This window comes from Monodelphis domestica, chromosome 6 (assembly GCF_027887165.1).
Source record: "Monodelphis domestica isolate mMonDom1 chromosome 6, mMonDom1.pri, whole genome shotgun sequence".
NCBI classification, from domain to species: Eukaryota; Metazoa; Chordata; class Mammalia; order Didelphimorphia; family Didelphidae; genus Monodelphis; species Monodelphis domestica.
The window spans coordinates 3178105-3197583 of NC_077232.1; the positions used below are offsets into that span (position 1 = coordinate 3178105).

Sequence of the window (19479 nt, forward strand, 5' to 3'; positions counted from 1 at the left end):
CCAAGGCAGTAGAGTGGTAAGGGTTGGGTGATGGGAGTTCAGTGATTTGCCCAGGGCCACGGAGCTAGGAAGTGTCAGAGGCCAGATTTGAACCCAGAGCCTCTCATCTTCAGGCCTGGCTCTCTAGCCACTGAGGCCTGTCCAATGTTTATAATTTGCTACCATTCCCTTATGCTACAGTCCAGCCAAATGAGCCTTCCTCTGTCCCTATCTCTCCTCCATCTAGTCCTTTGCCCTAGCTGATTCCCAGGCCTGGAATCCTATCTCCCCTCACTTCTTGTCTCTCCAAATCCTTGACTTCCTTCTGGGCCACCTGCAGGGCTCCATTCCTGATCCCCTTGGGGGCTCCCTTCTCTTCACTGGTGACACCTTCTCTAGATACTGTGCACAAGGCCACAGACCTAGCAGCAAAGCCCCTCTTCTGGCCAGACCTGCTTCCCCACCAGTTGTCCCTCCAGTCCCATTCTCAGCTCAATGCACCTGCCCCCAGACCAAGCTAGGGCAGCAGCTCCATCTGGAGAGAGGCTCCCCCAGGGAACCTGGCTCCGCGCTGGGCCACGGCCAGGGCTGCTCTCAACCCTAAGACTGAGATCATGAAAGCACAACCAGTACCCTGGCATCCTATGAGGGGAGCAACCACAAGTAATAGTTCCTGAAGAGCCCAGCGATCAATAGGGAAAGCCAAAGTATTCTGAGAGCAGCGCAAACCTCCCTGGGGGGGGGGGGGGGGGGGCCTTGCCAAAGGCATGTGGGAGGATGCAAAGGAGACCTGGTGAACTTTCCTGGGCAGTGGTGATTGCCAGCAATCCTGGTGCCAGCTTGGCATGCAGTGAGGACTCTGTGATCTCCCGCCTTTCCGTACCTGCTTGGTTTTGAGCCAGGGACTCGGCTGTCTCATACACGGCTTCAGACTCCTGTGCCAGGTCCTGCTGGTCAGCTGCCTCTTGATAGTCTGACTGCACAGTGGAATACTCGGTGGACTCTGGCTCTGGCTCAGAATAGGCTGGGGAATGGCCTTTGTACCGTGGCTCAGCCTCATAGGCCGCAGCATCCTAGGGAAGAGTTAGAGGAAAACCTCTGTGACATCAGCCTCATCAGAAAGGTCTGCAAAGCACTTCAGACATATTAGAACATCTTATTTTCTCCTCCTAACACTCTTGGGAGGTAGGGGCTATTATCATCCCCAAAAAAGGAAACTGAGGCAGACAGGGGAAGTGACTTGGTCTGGGTCACACAGCTAAGTGCACATCAGAGTTGGGATCTGAATTCAGGTCTTCCTCATTTGAACTGGCTGGAATGTGTTCAAAATAGGAAGCACAATGCCCACTGGCAACAGCAACACCCAGACTTCTTCTGGAGGTCCCAGGAACAGAGGGAAGGAAGGGGGAGAAGGTCTTGGGGGCATGAAGAGTCCCAGGACCCCTGGTCCCCTGAAACTCCCATGGATTTGTACATGTCACATAAAGCAAAGAAACTTTCTGGGACCCGTGGGCAGTGCCACAGGGGAACAGACACCCAGTCTTGCTGTGGGATGCCAGCCCCAAAGCTTGCCCTCCAGGCCAGGCCCCCCTCAGGCCTCTGCCCTGCATCCACGTTTGTCCCCGAAGAGTCCGTAGACTCCTGGACGGAAGGGACCACTTTATACTATTCCGTGCCCGCCCTGTACCAAACACGGGCAGTGCCCCCGGCTGCCTCCCACGCTGCCTTCAGGATGAGGCTGAAGCTCCAGCTGGTAGGTAGTGCCTCTTCTGCTCAAAGCCCCCAATCTTGGCTATTTATTTTGCCCCTGGGCGCGAGCTTTCTCCCCCAGCAGAATGCGAGCTCCCCGAGGGCAGGGGTTTGGGTATTGCTGGTCCCCCTCAAGCCTAGCCCAGCTTCTGAAGCCTCAGAAGCGCTTCGCTGATGCTTCTGGCACCACGTCCACTGCGGCCACTAAGGAGAAAACGGGCCCTGGGATGGCACTGCCAGCAGTCGGAGCTATGGCACACGCTGCAGTGCCCGGCCCGGCGCGAGGGGAAAGGAGGCGAGGAAACTGAGGCAGCCAGCACTGCAGGGGCAGAGGCTTAGGGTCCAGCGCATCCAGCACCCCGCAAGCTCTCCAGTGCGGGTGGGCTACACACCGACCTCATAGACCGGGCTGGCGGGAGGCCTCTCGTCGGCCTGTGGCTGAGGAGTGGAAGAGGGAGACGGAGTCTGCTTTTTGGCTCTGGCCTGTTCCTGCAATTCAAGAACGAGGGGCTGTCAGCAAGGCGGCCGTCCCCCGGCCCAGGCTCCCAGCATGGCTTTAGGGCAGATCCTTCCAGCGCGGAGCTTCGAGGCAGCCCCAAACGAGGGCAGGAACGCCCGGGGGGACGACTCGGCGTGCGGGTACCTCGGAAGCCCCCCGTAACACCGGGAGCCGAGCCCTGCCGAGGGGAAGCCCGGGGCCTGGGCCAAGGAGAAGCAGGACCTTCCCAGACAGAGGGCGGGATTGTGGCAGAGCCCCAGGCCGCAGGGAAGGCCATAGAGCTCAGCTAGGAACAGGGCAGGGGGGCCACCTCGCCCCGATAAGACTGAGCTTGGTGCTGCGGGGAGTCTGCGGAGGGGGGCCGGAAGGGGCAGGCTGAGCCGGACAGTTCTGGGCAGAGTCTAGACAGAGGGGGAGGGTCAGGCCTGAAAAACCAGAGCCCCGCCCGGCCCGCACCAGGCAGCCGAAAGGAAGAAGGCTCGGCCGCCCGGCCAGCCGGGTCACAGGCTGCCTGAGGGCACGTCGGCCCGGCCAGAGTCCCTCGGGGCCGTCTCTGGCCCGCGGCCCACCCAGACACGCAGCCTGGACCGGCAGAGCAATCTTCCGGGAGGAAGAAAACCCCCAAACGCGTCGTGGTTCTCCGGGACGGCCGCCGCCGCCTCCCCTCTGCCAAGTCCAGGACTGCCCCCCGCCCAGGCCCCACGTGACTCCCAGGACAGACCACTGACCGCAGGGTCCCACGGTCGGGGGGAAGCACAGACTTGAGGCCCGGCTTGTCCCTGGGCCTCAGAGAAAATGACCGTCACACAGGAAGACGGCCAAGTATTTGGCAGAGACGGGGGGCAAGGAGGGAGGTGGGAGAACGGACGGGGCTCCCCTCGAATACGGGCAGCCAAGGAGGCAGCATCGGACTGGGCTTGGGGGGTTTGCTCGGGCCCCCCAGCGAACGTCAGAGGCAGAATTCGAACCTGGGTCCTTCCTGACTCCGAGCTCTACATCATATCGACCGCTCGGAGGGCAATGTGGATCTCGAGGCCACAGAAGGGCGCAGACCCTCGGATCCGCTGATCCCAAAGACGAGCAGGGGGAGACCCGCCCGGACAAGTCTTTCTGGCTGCGCTTTTTGCGGGGATCAAGATTTGGAAAGTGAGTGCGAGTCCGGCCCCAACGGGGGAACCGCATGAGAATGAAAATCCAATGAAAAAATCATGAAATCACTGGGCCCCGGCCCGGCCTCTAAAGAAGGCCGCTAAGGCACAGCCGCGCGGCCTCGGCACCAGACTCTTCTAAGTCTGTGCCGGTGTTGGAGAAGGCCCAGGGGCTGTGGCTGGGTGGCTCAGCGGAGAAAGAGCTGGGCCTGGAGAGGGAGGTCCCGGGTTCAAATCTGGCCTCAGACACTTCTTCACTGTGAGACCCTGGGCAAGTCACTTAACTCCCACTGCCTAGCCCTGACGGCTCCTCCGTCGTGGAACGGACACACAGTATTGACTCGGAGACAGAAAGTGAGGGTTCAAAAAGAAGCGAGCAGCGCAGTCCGGGGCAGGGGCTCCACCCACTGCCCCGGCCCAGGCCCGGCCTCACCAGCCCCGCAGAGGCGCCACCGACCTCGAGCTGCCTGCGGGCCTCCTCCTGCTCTTGTTTCTCCTTGGCCATCCTCTGGGCCCTCTCGGCCTCGGCCTTCCTCCGATCCTCTTGTTCGCGCTCTTTGGCCAGGTTCTCGAAGTTAGCTCGGATGTTGCTGGTCTTGCTGTTCGCTGGAGGGAGAAACAAAGTCTGTTTCCTTGATCCACAGAAGAGGGCTCGCGGGAGCACGCACGCACGCACGCACGCACACACACACACTCGCGCGCGCACACACACAGACACTCGCACGCACACAGACACCCGCGCGCACACATACACAGACAACATGCAGACACTCGCACACACAGACAACACGCAGACACTTGCACACACGCAGACACACTCACATGCACGCACACACACACTCACGCACACACACAGACACACGCACGCACGCACACACACAGACACACAGACACCCGCACACACACAGACACTCGTGCACACACATACAGACACTCGCGCTCACACAGACACCCGCACAGACACTCGTGCGCACACATACACAGACAACACGCAGACACTTGCACACACACAGACAACACAAGACACACACAGACACTTGCACACACACTCACGTGCGCGCACACACAAACAACACGCACACACACACTCGTGCACACACATACACAAACAACACGCAGACACTCGCACACACACAGACAACACGCAGACACAACATGCACACACTATACATCATGGTTGCCGGGTTGTCTGCCACATTAGATCGCGACTTACTTGAAAGCAGGAAGCTTTTCCCTTTCTTTGAGTCCCCAAAGCTTGGCCCAGTCCCTGGCACAAAGGAGGGTCTTAATAAGGATATGCTTGGGGGCAGGCAGGAGGCCGAGTGGATTGGGAGGCAGACCCTGGAGCCAGGAGGTCTTGGGTTCAAGCCTCAGATACTTCCTGGGCACTGCCCTGACCTTGCTGCAACATGGATTCTAAGATGGAAGGTCAGAGGTTAAAAATAAGTAAATATTTCTGGACTGACTAACTGACCAGGGACAGATAGCCTCATGGGCAGGGACAAGATATGCTTCCATTCCTCACATCAATAGTTTCAAATTCTCTCCAGAAAAAAGGTTCTGGAGCTTCTTCTGCCTCCAGAAAGGGTCTCTCCTGCTTCAAGGTCACCCTTGCAAACCATGGCTTGCCACTGGGCATTTTTACATTACAGGGAAGAGCATCCAGGAAGGGCCCAGGCAGAGGGCTGTGGCTTACCAGCCTCTACGGGCAGGGTCTTCTGGTACGCGGATGAAACCTTTGAAATGTCTTCGAAGGTTGAGGCATTCTAAGAAAGGAAAAGAAGGAAGAAAGGTGAGGAAGCTTATGCGGCTGCCTCTGACGTGAGCAGCAATCAGCCTTTGGCCTTATTTCTATGTTCAACACACATAATACTTTCAAAAAAAAACAGCCCAGACAAAATCGGGACACACTTATGCATTGCTGGTGGAACTGTGAACTGACCCAACCATTCTGGCGGGTGAATCATGCCCAAAGGGCTCTAAAACTATGAAAACCTTTGAGCCAGCCATCCCACGATGGTGTCTGTATCCCAAAGAGATAAAAAAAAATGGGAAGGGACCTATTTGAACAAAAATATTCATAGCCGTGCTCTTTGTGGTGGCAAAGAACTGGAAAATTGGGGGGGGGGGGTCCCTCAATTGGGGAATGGCTGAACAAACTACTGTGCTAAAAGGAATGATGAATGGAAGAGCTGGGAAGACCTCCAGGAAGTGATGCAGAGTGAAAGGAGCAGAACCAGGAGAACATTGTACACAGAGATGGATACATTGTAGCACAATCGAATGTAACTGACTTTGCTAATAAGAGTATCACAATGACTCAGGACAATCCTGAGGTACTTAAAAGAATGCTCTCCACATCCAGAGAAAGAACTGTGGGAGCAGAAAGGCATTTGAAAACATTTTTTTTTTATCACTTGTTTATTTGGGGATAGGATTTGGGGTTTGGTTTTATAAGATTATTCACTCACAAAAATGAAAATATGGAAATATGTTTTGTGTGATAATCCATGTATAACCCAAACTGAATAGTTTGTGAGTTCTAGAAGAGGGGACGGAGACAACATGAATCCTAAAACTTTTACGCCTCCCCTTCTCCCTTGCCCCCAACCCTGTTCTCCACATTTAGGTACTGGACAGTAAGCTCCCAGAGGGCAGGGATTGTTTTGAGTTATGTATCTAGCCCTCAGACAGGATCTAGCACATAGAAAGGGCTTCAAAAATATTTGCTAATTGACAGACAAGGAGCAGCAGCAAGGTGCGGTGGGTAGAATGCTGGGCCTGGAGCCAGGAAGATTCATCTTCCTGAGGTCAATCTGGGCACAGACCCTTACTGGCCGTGTGACCCCGGGCAAGACATTTCACCCAGCCAGCCTCAGTTTCCTGAGCTGCAAAATGAGCTGGAGAAGGAAATGGCAAACCCCTCCAGGATCCTTGCCAAGAAAACCCCAAACGGGGTCCTAAAGAATTGGACGTGACTGAAATACGAATGAACAACAATGAACAGATGACCACTAAGCTAATAAGTAGCAGGAACAATCAAGTCTACACTTGTGTCTGCAAATTAATTTGTGCCTGGTTGCACCGGCAGATCAGATACTGATACAGATCAGGTTCTGCTTAGCACATGGTTGGAAAATGCCGATTTGATCCCAGAAATGGAACAAGGCACTCCCGTGGCTAATGTGAGAAGGCTGGATTTGGTCTGGGGTCTTCCTGACTGTGCCTGGGGCTCTGCGGTGCCCCCTCGCTGCCACGGTTCCCTCTATCATTGTGCCACTGCAGCAGGCACAATCCGAGCAGAGACACGGGCCATAGCGTGGACCATTTCCTGGCGTGCCAGGCCTGGAGAGGAGAAGGCAGCGCCGGGGCGAATGCGCTTTACTGTGGCTGACACTTACTTTATCCATCCTATCCTTCTGCACTCCGTACTTCCCGCCAAATCCTTTGGAATAGTCTGCAACAGCAAAGTGGAAGAACGGGGGGCGTCAGTTTGAAAGAGGCGCGTTTTCCAGAGCAGCCGCATGCACAGAGATGGCGAAAATGGCCAGAGGAGGATGCGGGGGCTCGCGAGGAGACCCCAAAGGCGGGGCTCCGGACGGAGGCCGGGGGTCGGAAAGGCCTCCCTCCAACGTTCGGTCTACAGGCAGGCAGGACGCAGGAAGGGCCGCGTGCATGCGCTCCACGTGCTGGGCGGGGAAGGGGGAGGGGCCAGGCAGGACAGCAGAGGACAGGAATGACAGGATGAAGGCCTTCACCAAGCGCCACCTCCTAGCACGGCCTCACTTCACAGCCCTCAGAGCGCACTCGGCTCACGCTGACTCTTGTGTGTGGAGCAGAAAAAACCAAGTTTCATGGCATTTTTCTTGATTGTTTTAGGGCAGAAAAAGGCCATGGGGGGGTCCTGGCCACGGAGCAGCTGTGTGGCCGGAACGTCCATGCAGATTCGTTCACCACAGAGCCGAGGGCTGACATCATGCACTTGCGGAGATGGACACACAGCCCTTACCTCTCTCGGCCGGGCTACTGATAATGGGAGCCTAATATCTGTCCTGCAAAGTCAGCAAGTTACTAGTTTTCCAGGCCCCTGACCAGGCCCTAAGCTAAGTACGAGTTCCTAGCGAAGGGGAGAGACTTCCCTGAAGCTCCTCACGCCGACCCCCACCGCCACTAGGGCTGAGCTCATCGGGGGGTGGAGAGCCAGGCCTGGGGACGGGGGTCCTGGGTTCTAATCTGGCCTCAGACACGTCCCGGCTGGGTGACCCTGGGCGAGGCCCTTCACCCCCCTGGCCCGGCCGCAATACCAAAGCGAGGGCTTAGGAGAGACGAGCCGGGAACGTTCTAGAACGTCTTCGGGAGCTCTGGCTCTCGGGGCACCCCGAATGGAGCGTCCCCAAAACGGGCCATTTCTCTACTAGTTCCTCCACAAACAACACAGACGGAACAAAGACGCCACACCGAACACACATGGCTTCCGTCCCTTCCTGCCACCCCGGGCTCCTCGCTGTCTTCTGACCGGCTTGTTCGGGCTTCGTCCCATCCTCAGGGCGGTCCGACCTTCCTGCCCCAGGGACACCCCTGGTCTAAAGCCCACCCGAGGACCGTGGCCGGGGCCCGTGGCTGGCAGCTCCTCTCCGCCCCGACAGGCCGTGCTATAAGGGGTTGCCTGGGAAGGCGAAGCGGAGCCCGAGGCCGCGCGACCGTGCCTTGCTGGGACTCGTGCTGCGCCAGCTTCTCCTTGTACTCGAACCCCACGGCAGACGGGTCCTGTCTCTCGGTCTGCACCCCGAATCTGCCTCCGAAACCACTCTTATAATCTGAGGAGCCACACAGGACAGCAGAGGACAAGCGAGGAGGGAAACACACTTGCGGTCAGACGCCGTCCGGGGCCGCGGAGGGGGCCGACAAGCCGAGCCATCCGCGTCCCCTTTCCCGGAGGAGGAAACGGAGGCCAGACGAGGGCCTCGGCTCAGCCTGTCTGCTCAGCCGAGCCTTTGTGGCCGCTTCCTCCCCTGAGGATTCGGCTGGGCACATGCGAAAGACACACACGTGGGCCATACACGCACACGGAGACAGGCATGAACGGGAACAGACTGCCCTTCCCTGGACACGTCTAAGCTCGCTCGGGGGACGTTCCCGGAGGCCTGCCTCGGCGCTGGCCGTCGTCTTCTTGAAGGGACCCCCAACCCTCTCGCTGGGGGCCTCCCCGCCGTCAGGGAGCGCCTGGGCACGCGAGCAGAAGCGGCCGTCCCGGGGAGGGGGGGAGGGGCTGTACCTTTCTGGGATTCGTGAAGCTGCACCTTCTCCTGATGGTCCCAGCCCAGGGCACACTTGTCCTGTCTGTCTGTCTGCACACCAAACTTGCCTCCAAACCCTTTTACATAGTCTACACACACAACGAAAGGCACATGCGTCAGAGTGCACCACGGGGGCAGGCCAGAGGGCGGACGGCGGGCACGACCCCCTCCCCCGCTGCCGGCCGTCCCGCCTGCCCCAGGGCCCCCCCCAGACAGGAGGGTCGCCCCGCCCAACGCACACGCATGCTGCCGCTCTCAAGGCCGGGCGAGGCAGGGACAGACTCGGGGCGCCTCCCGTCGGGGTCAGAGCGGAGAAGGGGAGAGAAAAGGCACCCACCTTTCTGGGACTCGTGCTTCTCCGTCTTGGCCTGGTACTCGAAGCCCACCGCGCTCTTGTCCACACTGTCCTTGTCCAGGCCGAACTTGCCGCCAAAGCCTCGGGAGTAGTCTGGGAGGAAGGAGGGAGCGGCGCAGGGAGCGGCTCAGGACCAGGCCCTCTGCAGGGACGTGGGGGGGGGCGCGGGGGGAGCTCCAGAAAGGCTGCTGTTTTGCTTGGAACGTCCAGCAAGGCAACGACTGGGCTTAGAGAGGGGCCCACAGACACAACAGGTCCGAGGCAGAACCTGAACCCGGGCCCCTGGGCTCCGAGGCCGGCTCTTTCTCCACTGCACGGCACTCTTAAGACCCGGCAGGAAGAGGAAAACCAGGATCCCCTGAGGAGCTCAGGGGATCCCGGCATGTAAAAATGAACCGAGGGCTGCTGGGAGGCTCAGAGGATGGAGGCCGGGGCGGGGCCGGGAGCTCCTCAGTCCCTGGCCGCGTCACCTGACCCCCCCCCCCCCCCATGGCCTCGGACTTGGTCCTGAGGCTCGGACAGCCAGAGAGGGGCGGAACCGCACGTCCCGGGCGCCCCCCACTACCCACCTTTCTGGGACTCGTGCTTCTCCGTCTTGCCCTGGTAGTCGAAGCCCACGGCGCTCTTGTCCACACGGTCGGCCTGCACGCCGTACTTCCCGCCGAAGCCGCTGGAATAATCTGAGTGCGAGGAGACAACGAGCATGGCGGAGACGGAGAGGGACAACAGCCCGGGGGAGCGGGGGGCCTGAGGAGGAGGCAGGGGGCCCGAGGAGGAGGCAGGGAATTTGGGGGGCCCGAAGAGGAGGCCCAGGGAAGCGGGGGGCCCGAGGAGACTGGGGGGGCACTGAGACAGCAGGGGGCCTGTCAGGGTCTCCCACACAAGCGTGGATGGAACCTGCTCATGGCCCTCGAGGGGCGCTTCTTTTCTGACGTGGGCTTGGGGCCCCCAGTGGAGAGCCCGAGGGACGGCCCTACAGAATCTGTGGCTTCCGTGAAAGCCAGACTACAAGGAGATGGGGGAAGCCCGGGGCCGGGGGGAGAGTTCTCCTCCAGGCAGCCATCTCTGCTTTCAGGGGGCCGGGGCGAGGGGAGGGGCGGCCTTCCTAGGGGGCTGACCAAGGGCAGAAGGTCATGGAGGGGCCGGGCCAGAGGAGCAGCGAAGGACCCAAAGGGGAAGACGGGAGAGAAATCGGGCCTGCAGAAGCAGCGGGACCCCCTGGGCAGGGAGCGCCCCCGAAATGCAGAGGGAGCCCCGTTTCCTCCCGGGTCAGCTGTAGGGGCTCCAGCTTACCCTTCTGCGACGCGTGCTTCTCCGTCTTGCCTTGATACTCAAAGCCCACAGCCGACTAGGAAAGACGAGACGGCCGTCAGCCCCTCCGGACGCAGAGTTCAGGGCGCCTCGGCCCGGCCCTCCCCCCTCTCCGAGGCAGCCGTGCGGTCCAAATCCCGCCCCAGTCCCTGCTGTGCTCCCCCAGCCTGGCAGGGCGAGATAATGCCGCGCAGACGCCGGGGGGGGGGGGGCCCGTCCAGCCTCAGAGCCCCCCCTCTGGGTGAGCCATGGAGCCTGCACATGACGGTCACAGCCCGCCCCAGCCGGGGGGCTCCGGGAGACTCAGCGCCGCCCGCCCTCCCCGCCGTGCCTCGGGGGCTCCTTTTCTTTCCCTCTAAGTTCCAGCGCACCAGCCGTGGCCCCCCAGGCTCACAGGTGGAGAGCCAAAGGGGGCCCAGCAGCCACCCTGGCAGACAGCCTCGAGCCCAGCCCGGCCCACACGCGCCGATGATCCTCCCCGAGCTCCGCCGGACATCCTTCCCTCAGCTGGCCTGCGAGGAGGCCAAATGTAGCGACCAAGATGAGACTCTCAAGAAAACCCTCTCCAAAGCCTTCCTGCTTCCCCCTTCTCAGGGTTTCCTTCCAACTTCATCCTGCACGATCGCCTTCAAGAACGCAGGAGCTCCCTAGAATGGCTTCCAAGTGCGGAAAGATCTCCCTGTTCTGTGGGGTGTGTCTCGAGCAGGAAAAGGCGCTCCCAAAGTCTGCGCGCTGCAAGGGCCGTTTCCTCGCCGGGGATTCACCCTCAGGGAGGGCTTTGCGGCTCAGGGGCTCCCCGCGGCGCCTCTTCTACATCCAGGAAGTGGCAAGAAGAAGGGACGGAGGCGGGAAGGCCGATTTTCCCCCCTTTTACTTCCAGGAAGAAATTGATGGTGGGAGGAGGCAGTCTCTCTTGTTTCCTAGTCTTACCATCTGTGCCAAGGCAGAAGAACGGCCATCGAGGTGAAGTGACTTACCCAGGCTCCCACAGCAACAAAGGATCTGATGGCCGATTTGAACCCAGGACGTCCTGGCACCAGGCCTGGCCCTCGACCTAACCGGTCACCAAACTGTTCCTCCGTATTCTTTGTTTTAAAAACCCAGCTTGCATGTTATCCAAGAGCTCCTCTTAGAGCCTCCCTTCTGATGCTCTTTACACACACACACACACACACACATTTGTAGCCAGTCAATCCCGTTACCAGCCTCTGGGCCCAGAGCCCTGCTGGGGGGAAGCAGCCATTCTTGCTTCTTTGTGGCCCCAGGATGGGTTTGCAAACTGACTGCACCAACCGTTTTGGATTTGGATTTGGCTGCTGGTTGTTTTCCAGCCTGGGAGAGCTAGAAGAAGCTGCGCCGGATTTCGATGAAGCATGACAAATCCTTTCCTAAGAAGCGCCAACCTCCTGTCGTAGAACAGCTCTGGCATCAGGGTCACCCATCGAAGAAGTGTCAAAGATCAGTTTTGAACCCAGGACTTTCCGCCTCCCTGAGCCAACCAGCTATCCTGATAGCCATCTGGCTCTGGAATTCTGACATTCTCTCTAGGATTGGCCTGCAGAGAGCGGTCTTCACTGGGTCCTTCCATTGCTCCATTTCGGGTGAATCATCTCCTCCCCAACAGTCCCACTCAGAGGGCCTCCCTGAGCCCAGCCTGCCGATTGCTCGGGGCTCGTGAGGGGCCCCGTGACTGACGGGCCTTCTGGACAAAGCTGGCCCAGCCGAGAGCCATCCGTCCCGAGGAGGATGGCTGCCAAGGGCCCATTCTTCAGCCAGAACCAGTTGCAGAGCCTGCCTGAATGCCTGAAGCACGCTGAGAGGGAAGGCAACAGGCACGCAATGGGGAAGACCCAAGTGGGCCGTTCTCGCAATGTTTGGGCTGGAGGAGGAAGGGATGATGGCATGTGGAGAAAGGCCAGCCAAGAGCAGAATCTGGCCTGAAGGCAGCGAGTGCCCCTCATTCAGCAGACCAGAACCCCGAGTCTGGCAGCTTGGGCAACATCTCCAGGGCCACAAAGGCATTCTGTACCCCCATTGCCCAGCCCTTACCACTCTTCTGTCTTGGAACTAATACACAATATTGATTCCAAGACAGAAGGTAAGGGTTTAAAAAAAATAAAAATTTAAAATTAAAAAAAAAAGCCCTTTGGACTGGCCTGGAGGCCCTCGGCGCTTTGTCCGGTCTCTCTGATCACCTCCCTCACAGGTCCTGAAGTCCAATTAGTAGCATGCTTGGAAACGGCACTGGTTGTTCAGAAGTGCCCAGTGGCCAAGGTTCTTTAGAGAGCCAAGTCTGCGGTCTCTCAAGGTTTAGGGTCCTCTATCTAGGTGTGGAAGTCAGTCAAATAAGTGGTGAGACACTGTATGCTCAATCCTATGTTTAAGCATCACATAGAGTTCTGCCATGCACAGGGTTTGCATTTATTTTATTTTAATTTTAAAATCCTTACCTTCCATCTTGGAATCAATACTGTGTATTAGTTCCAAGGCATAAAATGGGTAAGGGCGAGCGAGGCAATGGGGGTGAAGTGACTTGCCCAGGGCCACATAGCTGGGAAGTATCTGAGGCCATATTTGAATCTAGGACCTCCCATCTCTAGGTCTGGCTGTCAATCCACTAAGCTACCCAGCTGCCCTCTGTGTTTATTTTATAGGTTCAGTGAGTATATACTTTTCTGGCACCCAATCATTTCTCATCATATATGTTTCTATAAAACCTAACAATAGCTGTGAAGCCTAAGGAGATAGTCAATGAAACATTGTTGCTATAACAGAAATTGATGAATGACATAAACAGGGTGATCTGGAGGTTAGTTCCTCCTTACCTATTGGGATGACCAGCTAGGAGAATCATTGTTGCTTTTGATCAGCTTTCACAATCAATCACAATTATTTAGGAGATGGGTAACAAAACATTTCATAGCTAGGTACTGGCTTAAGGGGTAACTTAAAGCAGACCAGAATTGGAATTTTCCTCAATTTCCAAGTTACATTTTTCTTATGTTTCATTAGGGCACCTTGGTGATGTTTCCTGGTTATTGTAAGCTTAACAAATCAGTGAAGTGTGTCAGTAACTCATGTTTCTAGGAGTGACAGATTGAGGCTTGTGTGTTTGGCTAACAGTGGGTGTGGGGCCTCTGAGTGTACCTCTGCTAAGAGGAAAAAGGGAGGGGTAATGGGTAATGATCTTTGGGTTTTAATTCTGTGAATGTAAACTTTTTGGGGTACTATTCTAAGGGGGTTAAAGTGGGACAGATGTGTTAGCCCCATAAGTATTTAATCTCATATTATTTCTCTTGTATTGGGGAGAGAACAATAATCACAACAATTCCATTAGTAAGGGAAGTTAGAGGGAGAAATCACACAGAGGGGGTTCAGCGGGTGCCTCATCTTTTCTGAAAGCTGCTCTGCAGCTTTCATCATCCCAGACTGCAACTGGGATGTCTGTCAGACACTGGGGGTATGATGGCTTCCCACAAGGCTCCACAGAGTAGGTGGGGTGGTGCAGAGCCTTTCCTCCACCCTGTTATTCCTCAGCAGATCATTTTGTTCCGTGGAGAACAGCCGTGACTCAAGCTGGCATCCCCTTCTAACGCTGATGCATGACATGCAAATGTAGACGGCACGGTTCCATCTTGGTCCTCTAGAACCTGCCTAAGCGTCACATCTGAGTGGACAGGAAAACCCCACTGTGCGCCGCCCTCAGCTCTCTCCAAAGGCCGGCCATTGCTGACCTCCGGAGTCTGCTCCCTCACTGCGTGTGGGTCCCTCCTCAGCGGCTCGCACCCAGCTCTCGTCGTCGTGGACCTATAGTCAAGAGTCCTCTGTGGAAGCCCAGCCATTGGCATCCGCAAGGACCCAACGCCATGTTTTGTCAACATTTGTCCTTTTTCCCAGGCGGCTTTTAGGCCGCCCCATGAGGCTCTGGAATTGTTTTCTAGTGGCAGGAGAGCATCTCTGCCATCCTTCTTCAAGCTTCAACAGCTCTTCCAGTTTCCTTTCCTTATGGAGAGTCCCGAATTCAATGATTCTGAGCATTGTAAATGATCGTTTCCCTTCTTCCTGCGGTCTGCCCTTCCCCCAAGGGAACCCCTCTGCAGGGACCCCCTGTGACCCCAGGTCTGTGTTCCTTGCTCTTACGGCCTACCTTCATCCCTCTGCTTCTGCCTCCGGCCCCAACGAGCTGTGTTCCAGGCCTGCTCCTGGTTTTATTTTCCTTATCTTGTGGAGCCGTTTGTGCTCCATTGGATGGATCGGTGACTTGCTGTGTCCATCAAGAGGCTGAAGGCGCCGTTCTTGCCCCTGGGAATTCCCCGAAGTGGTCCATCGCTGCCCTTGGGCTCTCTGAGCATCTTCCTTTGTACATCCATTGTCAGACCGCTTTGTGCCCGCCCGGGGCAGCGCCTCTGGAGACGGGAGTTCCTGGATTCAACGGGGGCCTCGGACCCTGGCTACGGGGTGACGCTGGGCCAGTCCCTGAACCCCCACAGTCCAGCCCATGCGTTTCTGCGCTGGAACCAGCCATTCCGCAGGCCGAGGCGAGGCTTTCCCTCTCCAGGAAAAACCGAAGCTTTCCTCTATTGCCCGCGCAACAGGGAGCCGCAGGGGTTTCATGGGCAGACATAAGGCCGAAGGAAAGGGCAGGAAGGGCCCGACGGGAGGAGGAGAGCGGCGAGAAAGGGGACGCCTGCCAAGGGCCCACGGGGTGGGGGAGGGGCTGCGGGGTCCCTGGGGGCAGCGCCGAGGAGAGCCGGGACGACGGCTCGTGGAGGAGCGATTCGGGGGGGCTTCTGGCAGAGACCCCGGGCAGCGGGGATGCGAGAGGAGGCGCCTGCCGCAGGGCGAGGCAGGGGTGAAGGTTCCTGGGGGCGGCAGCTAGCGAGGGGCGCAGAGGGAGCTCGGAGCCAATGGCCTCCATCGTCTCGGGAAAGGCGAGCGGCAGCCACGAGAGGCTGGAGAAGAGGCCGCAGGCACAGGGCGACGGGGAGCCAGAGAGACTTCCCTGCTGCGGGGGAAGCCCGGCGCGGCATCCGCTCTCACCACACGGCCTCAGATTCCCTCCGTGTGGAGGGCTCGAGAGCCGGGACGTCCCGCAGAGAGGGGAGGCGACGGAGCCAGGCTGTGTGCAGCCCGACGGGGAAGGGTCGGGCCTTCTCAGCACCACGCTGGGGGCAGCCCGAAGAAACGCTCGAGTCCAGAGAATGAGGCGTGGAGTCCGAGGGCTCGGGTTCAAATCCCAGCCCTGCCTCTCGCCGCGCTAAGAGCCTGGCAAGGCACGAAGCCTCTCGGGCTGTGCGCGGGGGCAGGACGGCTCCCACACTCCGTGGCCCCGCTTGGGGTTTGCTCAGCAGATACCGGAGAGGTTGGCCATCCTTCTCCGGCTCACTGTACAGGCGAGGAAACGGAGGCAGAGGGAAGAGACTTACCCAGGATCACGGCGGAGGCCACCTTTACACTCCGGTCTCTTCGGCTCCGGGCCCGGCACCGCCTGGCTGCCAACAGACCCGACCCGCCTGGGCTTCTCCGACGGCCCGAGGCCAGCCGACCCGCCACAACAGCGGCCCCAACCCGCGGCCTCCTCAGCGGCAGGAGGGAAGAGCAGGGACGCGGCGCTTACCTGGTCGACTCTGTCCATCTGGACCCCGAACTTGCCCCCGAAGCCTCTCACGGAATCCACCTGCGAGCAGTGCTTGGAGAGCTTGGACTGGTACTCGTGGCCGACGGCTGACTGCAAGAGAAGGTGCGGAGAGGTTACTGGGGCAGCCCCGCCTCCTCCTCCATGGATCCTGGGGGGGCTCTCGGCCAAGGGGAGAAGGGGGGCTTCGGGGGCTGCACGGCCGAGGGGAGGAGGGGGGCTTCGGGGGCTGCACGGCCGAGGGGAGGAGGGGGGCTTCGGGGGCTGCACGGCCGAGGGGAGGAGGGGAGCTGCACGGCCGAGGGGAGGAGGGCCTCACCTTGTCCATCCTATCCTGCTCCACACCAAACTTCCCTCCGTAGCCATGGGAGGCCTTGGGGCCCGTCTCCAGCTCCTTCTCCTTCAGGGTCTGATGCTCCTGGAACACGTTCTCTCTCAGCTTGTGAATGCTGAAATGGAGGGGAGAGTTATCAACCGCCCTGAGAAGGCAATGCGGGCAGCCGGGAGCCCAGAGTGCCGGCCCGGCTCCTCCCCGCATTGGGCTACAGCAGCACGTCTGCCTGTGCTCAGCGGACAGCGAGAGGCCGGGTTCCTCTTGGCTTCCTCCAGAGCCGCATGACCTAACTGGTGCCGCGCAGCAGGGTATTCTGATCTTCTGAGCCCGGACCAGGCTCACCTGGTGACCCAGGCCTGGGCCCCCCGCCCAGTGGGCTCCCCAGAGGATGTGGCCATGTCTCAGGAGCCCAAAGACAAGAGTCCTGGGCCAGACATCTCTCAGGTACTTCCCTCCCTCGTCCACAGGGGAGCTCGGCTGAGCTGTGGGTGAACGAGGAAGCGCCCTTCTACACAGAGCCTGGCACAGGGTGCTATCAGAGCCCATATCTGGGATACGCTTTGTGCTGTACACACTGGTTTAATTATTAAACGCCTCCCCAGGCTGGAGGCCGCGCAGGGCCTGCCTCTGCCCCGCTGCCTGCACTTGGGAGGATCCTTACTTGATGTGCTCCTGGTGGCCCGACCCCTGCACCGTCTTGGCGCCCCATCTTTGTTCCTTCTCGCTGACGTCATTCTGCAAAGAAATAAAGAAGAGGCTGAATCCAGCCTCCTTTTCCTCCAAGAAGCAGCTACGCACCCACTTGTCAGTCCCAACCTGCCACCCCAGAATCCACACTCTTGGAGTAGCGGCTCCAAGAGTGGGAAGGGCTGAGTGCCTTCGGACTAATCAGCTGGGAAGAGAGGCCAGATTGGAACCCAGGACCTCCCATTTCAAGCCTGGCTCTTGATCCAATGAACTCCCCAGCGCCTCCCCACCCCATCTGTAGGTGTAAATTAGGGGTGCACCAAGGTAAGGGAAAATGGGGAGATGAACCCGTCCTACCACAAAATCAGGGTCAGTCTCCCAGTCGTCAGCGCCTCCATCGTCTTTGCTGACAGATATAGAATGTCCTGCCGAGGCTTTCCACATCTGAAAGATCCCCGGAGGACTCGTTAGGGTGCTTGGGAAGAGAATGGCACCCCCTTCCCGCCCCCATGAGGATGAAAGATGGCACCGGGGGGTCCTGGATCCCCAAGCTCTGCCCAGAGCCCATCTCGCGTTATATTCAAGGTCACGACAACTATTCCATTTTACAGATGAGGAAGCAGGCCGACCCAGGGTCTCACCTGAGCTGGTCACTGTCTGAAGGGGGATTCGATCTCAGGTCCTTCGGACCCCAAGCCCAACACGCTGAGGCCACCAGCAAAGGCTGGATTCCAACTTGTTGGGTTTGCCCCTTGAACCCATCAGGGGGCTAAGAAGACTCCCTGGCACCATTGGGAGGCAGAAGGAGCGTGAGAGGGTTCACATCAGCACTCACACTCCCGAGCCCCTTGGACGAAGGGGCGCTCCCCGGTGGGGAGGGGGCGGCAGTCGCCAGGGGGGCCCAAAGCGCTGGAGCCGCACCCCAGCTCCTCCCGAAGGCAAATCCAGTTTTCTCTGCAGTGCTTCCTGGTGCGCTTCGGACGTGAGAAACCCTGCCTCACGGGAGCCCCGAGTGCCCGACGGCCGGGAGCCCCGAGTGCCCGACGCCCGGCAGCACCCACTCCTCGGGGGGACGTTGGGCTTCGCTGTGGGCAGACTGGCCTGGGGAGGCTCAGGCTCATCTCTAGCCCCAAACCACGGATGGCACCAGTGGGCCGCACAGCCTGGAAGGCACGGAAGCCACTAAAAGGGGCCTCAAAAGCATCTTCTGAGGTGCAATAAGGGAAGGCCTAAACTTCCTTTGTGCAAAGCCACTAATAGAGGCTGACCCAGAGTGGAGGCCACATCGCTGGCTTTGTTTCACCTCCGCGAAGCTGCCTGGATGCCCGATGCCACGCGTGCCCTTTCTTCCCCCCAGTCCGAATGGCCTGTGTCCCAAGGCCCTACCATGTGTCCTGCCCGGTGTGCCCGTCCTCTCTGTGGCTCCTGATTGGCCACAGAAATCACCTGACCCCAGGCACCAAGCCGGAATACCCAAATCATGGGACTGCAGGGAGCTGGTCCATGGGGCCACTCTGAAATGAGGCCAAAGAGAGAGAGAGACAGAGACAGAGAGAGGGAGAGACAGAGAGACAGAGACAGAGAGATGGAGGGACAGAGACAGAGACAGAGAGATGGAGGGACAGAGACAGAGAGACACAGAGAGACAGACAGAGACAGAGAGACACAGAGAGAGAGACAGAGACAGAGACAGAGAGGGACAGAGAGACAGAGAGACAGAGACAGAGACAGAGAGATGGAGAGGGACAGAGAGAGACAGAGAGATGGAGGGACAGAGAGACAGAGACAGAGAGATGGAGGGACAGAGACAGAGGGACACAGAGAGAGAGAGACAAAGAGACAGAGACAGAGAGGGAGAGACACAGAGAGAGAGAGAGAGACAGAGAGAGACAGAGAGATGGAGGGACAGAGACAGAGAGAGACAGAGAGAGGGAGAGACAGAGACAGAGAGACAGAGAGAGAGACAGAGAGAGGGAGAGACACAGAGAGACAGAGACAGAGACAGAGAGAGACAGAGAGATGGAGGGACAGAGACAGAGAGAGAGGGACACAGAGAGAGAGACAAAGAGACAGAGACAAAGAGCCAGAGACAGAGAGAGGGAGAGACACACAGAGAGAGACAGAGAGAGAGAGAGAGGGAGGGAGACAAAGAGACAGAGACAAAGAGCCAGAGACAGAGAGAGGGAGAGACACACAGAGAGAGACAGAGAGAGAGAGAGAGAGACAGAGAGGGGGACGGCAGCAGGAGGCAGGGAGACAGCGAGAGGGAGAGGAAGATTCAGGAAGAGCCAACTTGCGTTGCCGATTTCCTGACTCTAACCCTAATGGTGGCACCGAAAAAGCAGAGGCGCAACAATAAACAGTGGAGAGCCCACCAGCCCCGTGCAGAGTGGCTGGAAACGGGGCGCCCGCCTTCGCGCTTGCCCACAGGGCGGAGAACCGGCCGAGCCGCAGAGGCCGGACCCCCATTAAAAGGACAAACGGC

At 58.5% G+C, this 19479-nt stretch overlaps 1 protein-coding gene across 5 annotated transcripts in view; it reads right to left on the minus strand.

Moving 5' to 3' along the window:
- CTTN (cortactin) overlaps window positions 1-19479 on the minus strand; it is a 34028-nt gene that overhangs the window by 6164 nt on the left and 8385 nt on the right. For 2 of the 5 annotated variants that reach the window (XR_008912679.1, XM_056801170.1), the window contains exons 2-15: window positions 17352-17438; window positions 16969-17042; window positions 16293-16422; window positions 15956-16066; window positions 10321-10375; window positions 9597-9707; window positions 9010-9120; window positions 8651-8761; window positions 8082-8192; window positions 6777-6832; window positions 5072-5141; window positions 3833-3981; window positions 2125-2217; window positions 863-1052 (exon numbers count right to left, since the gene is read on the minus strand). Coding sequence is in view for 4 of the 5 variants with exons in the window: in XM_056801170.1 (XP_056657148.1) it covers window positions 863-1052; window positions 2125-2217; window positions 3833-3981; window positions 5072-5141; window positions 6777-6832; window positions 8082-8192; window positions 8651-8761; window positions 9010-9120; window positions 9597-9707; window positions 10321-10375; window positions 15956-16066; window positions 16293-16422; window positions 16969-17042; window positions 17352-17438 (1459 nt within the window). In the remaining variant the exon portion in view is untranslated. The remainder of the gene's footprint in view (window positions 1-862; window positions 1053-2124; window positions 2218-3832; window positions 3982-5071; window positions 5142-6776; window positions 6833-8081; window positions 8193-8650; window positions 8762-9009; window positions 9121-9596; window positions 9708-10320; window positions 10376-15955; window positions 16067-16292; window positions 16423-16968; window positions 17043-17351; window positions 17439-19479) is intronic. The other 3 variants (XM_056801171.1, XM_056801172.1, XM_056801173.1) reach the window with 3 other exon arrangements.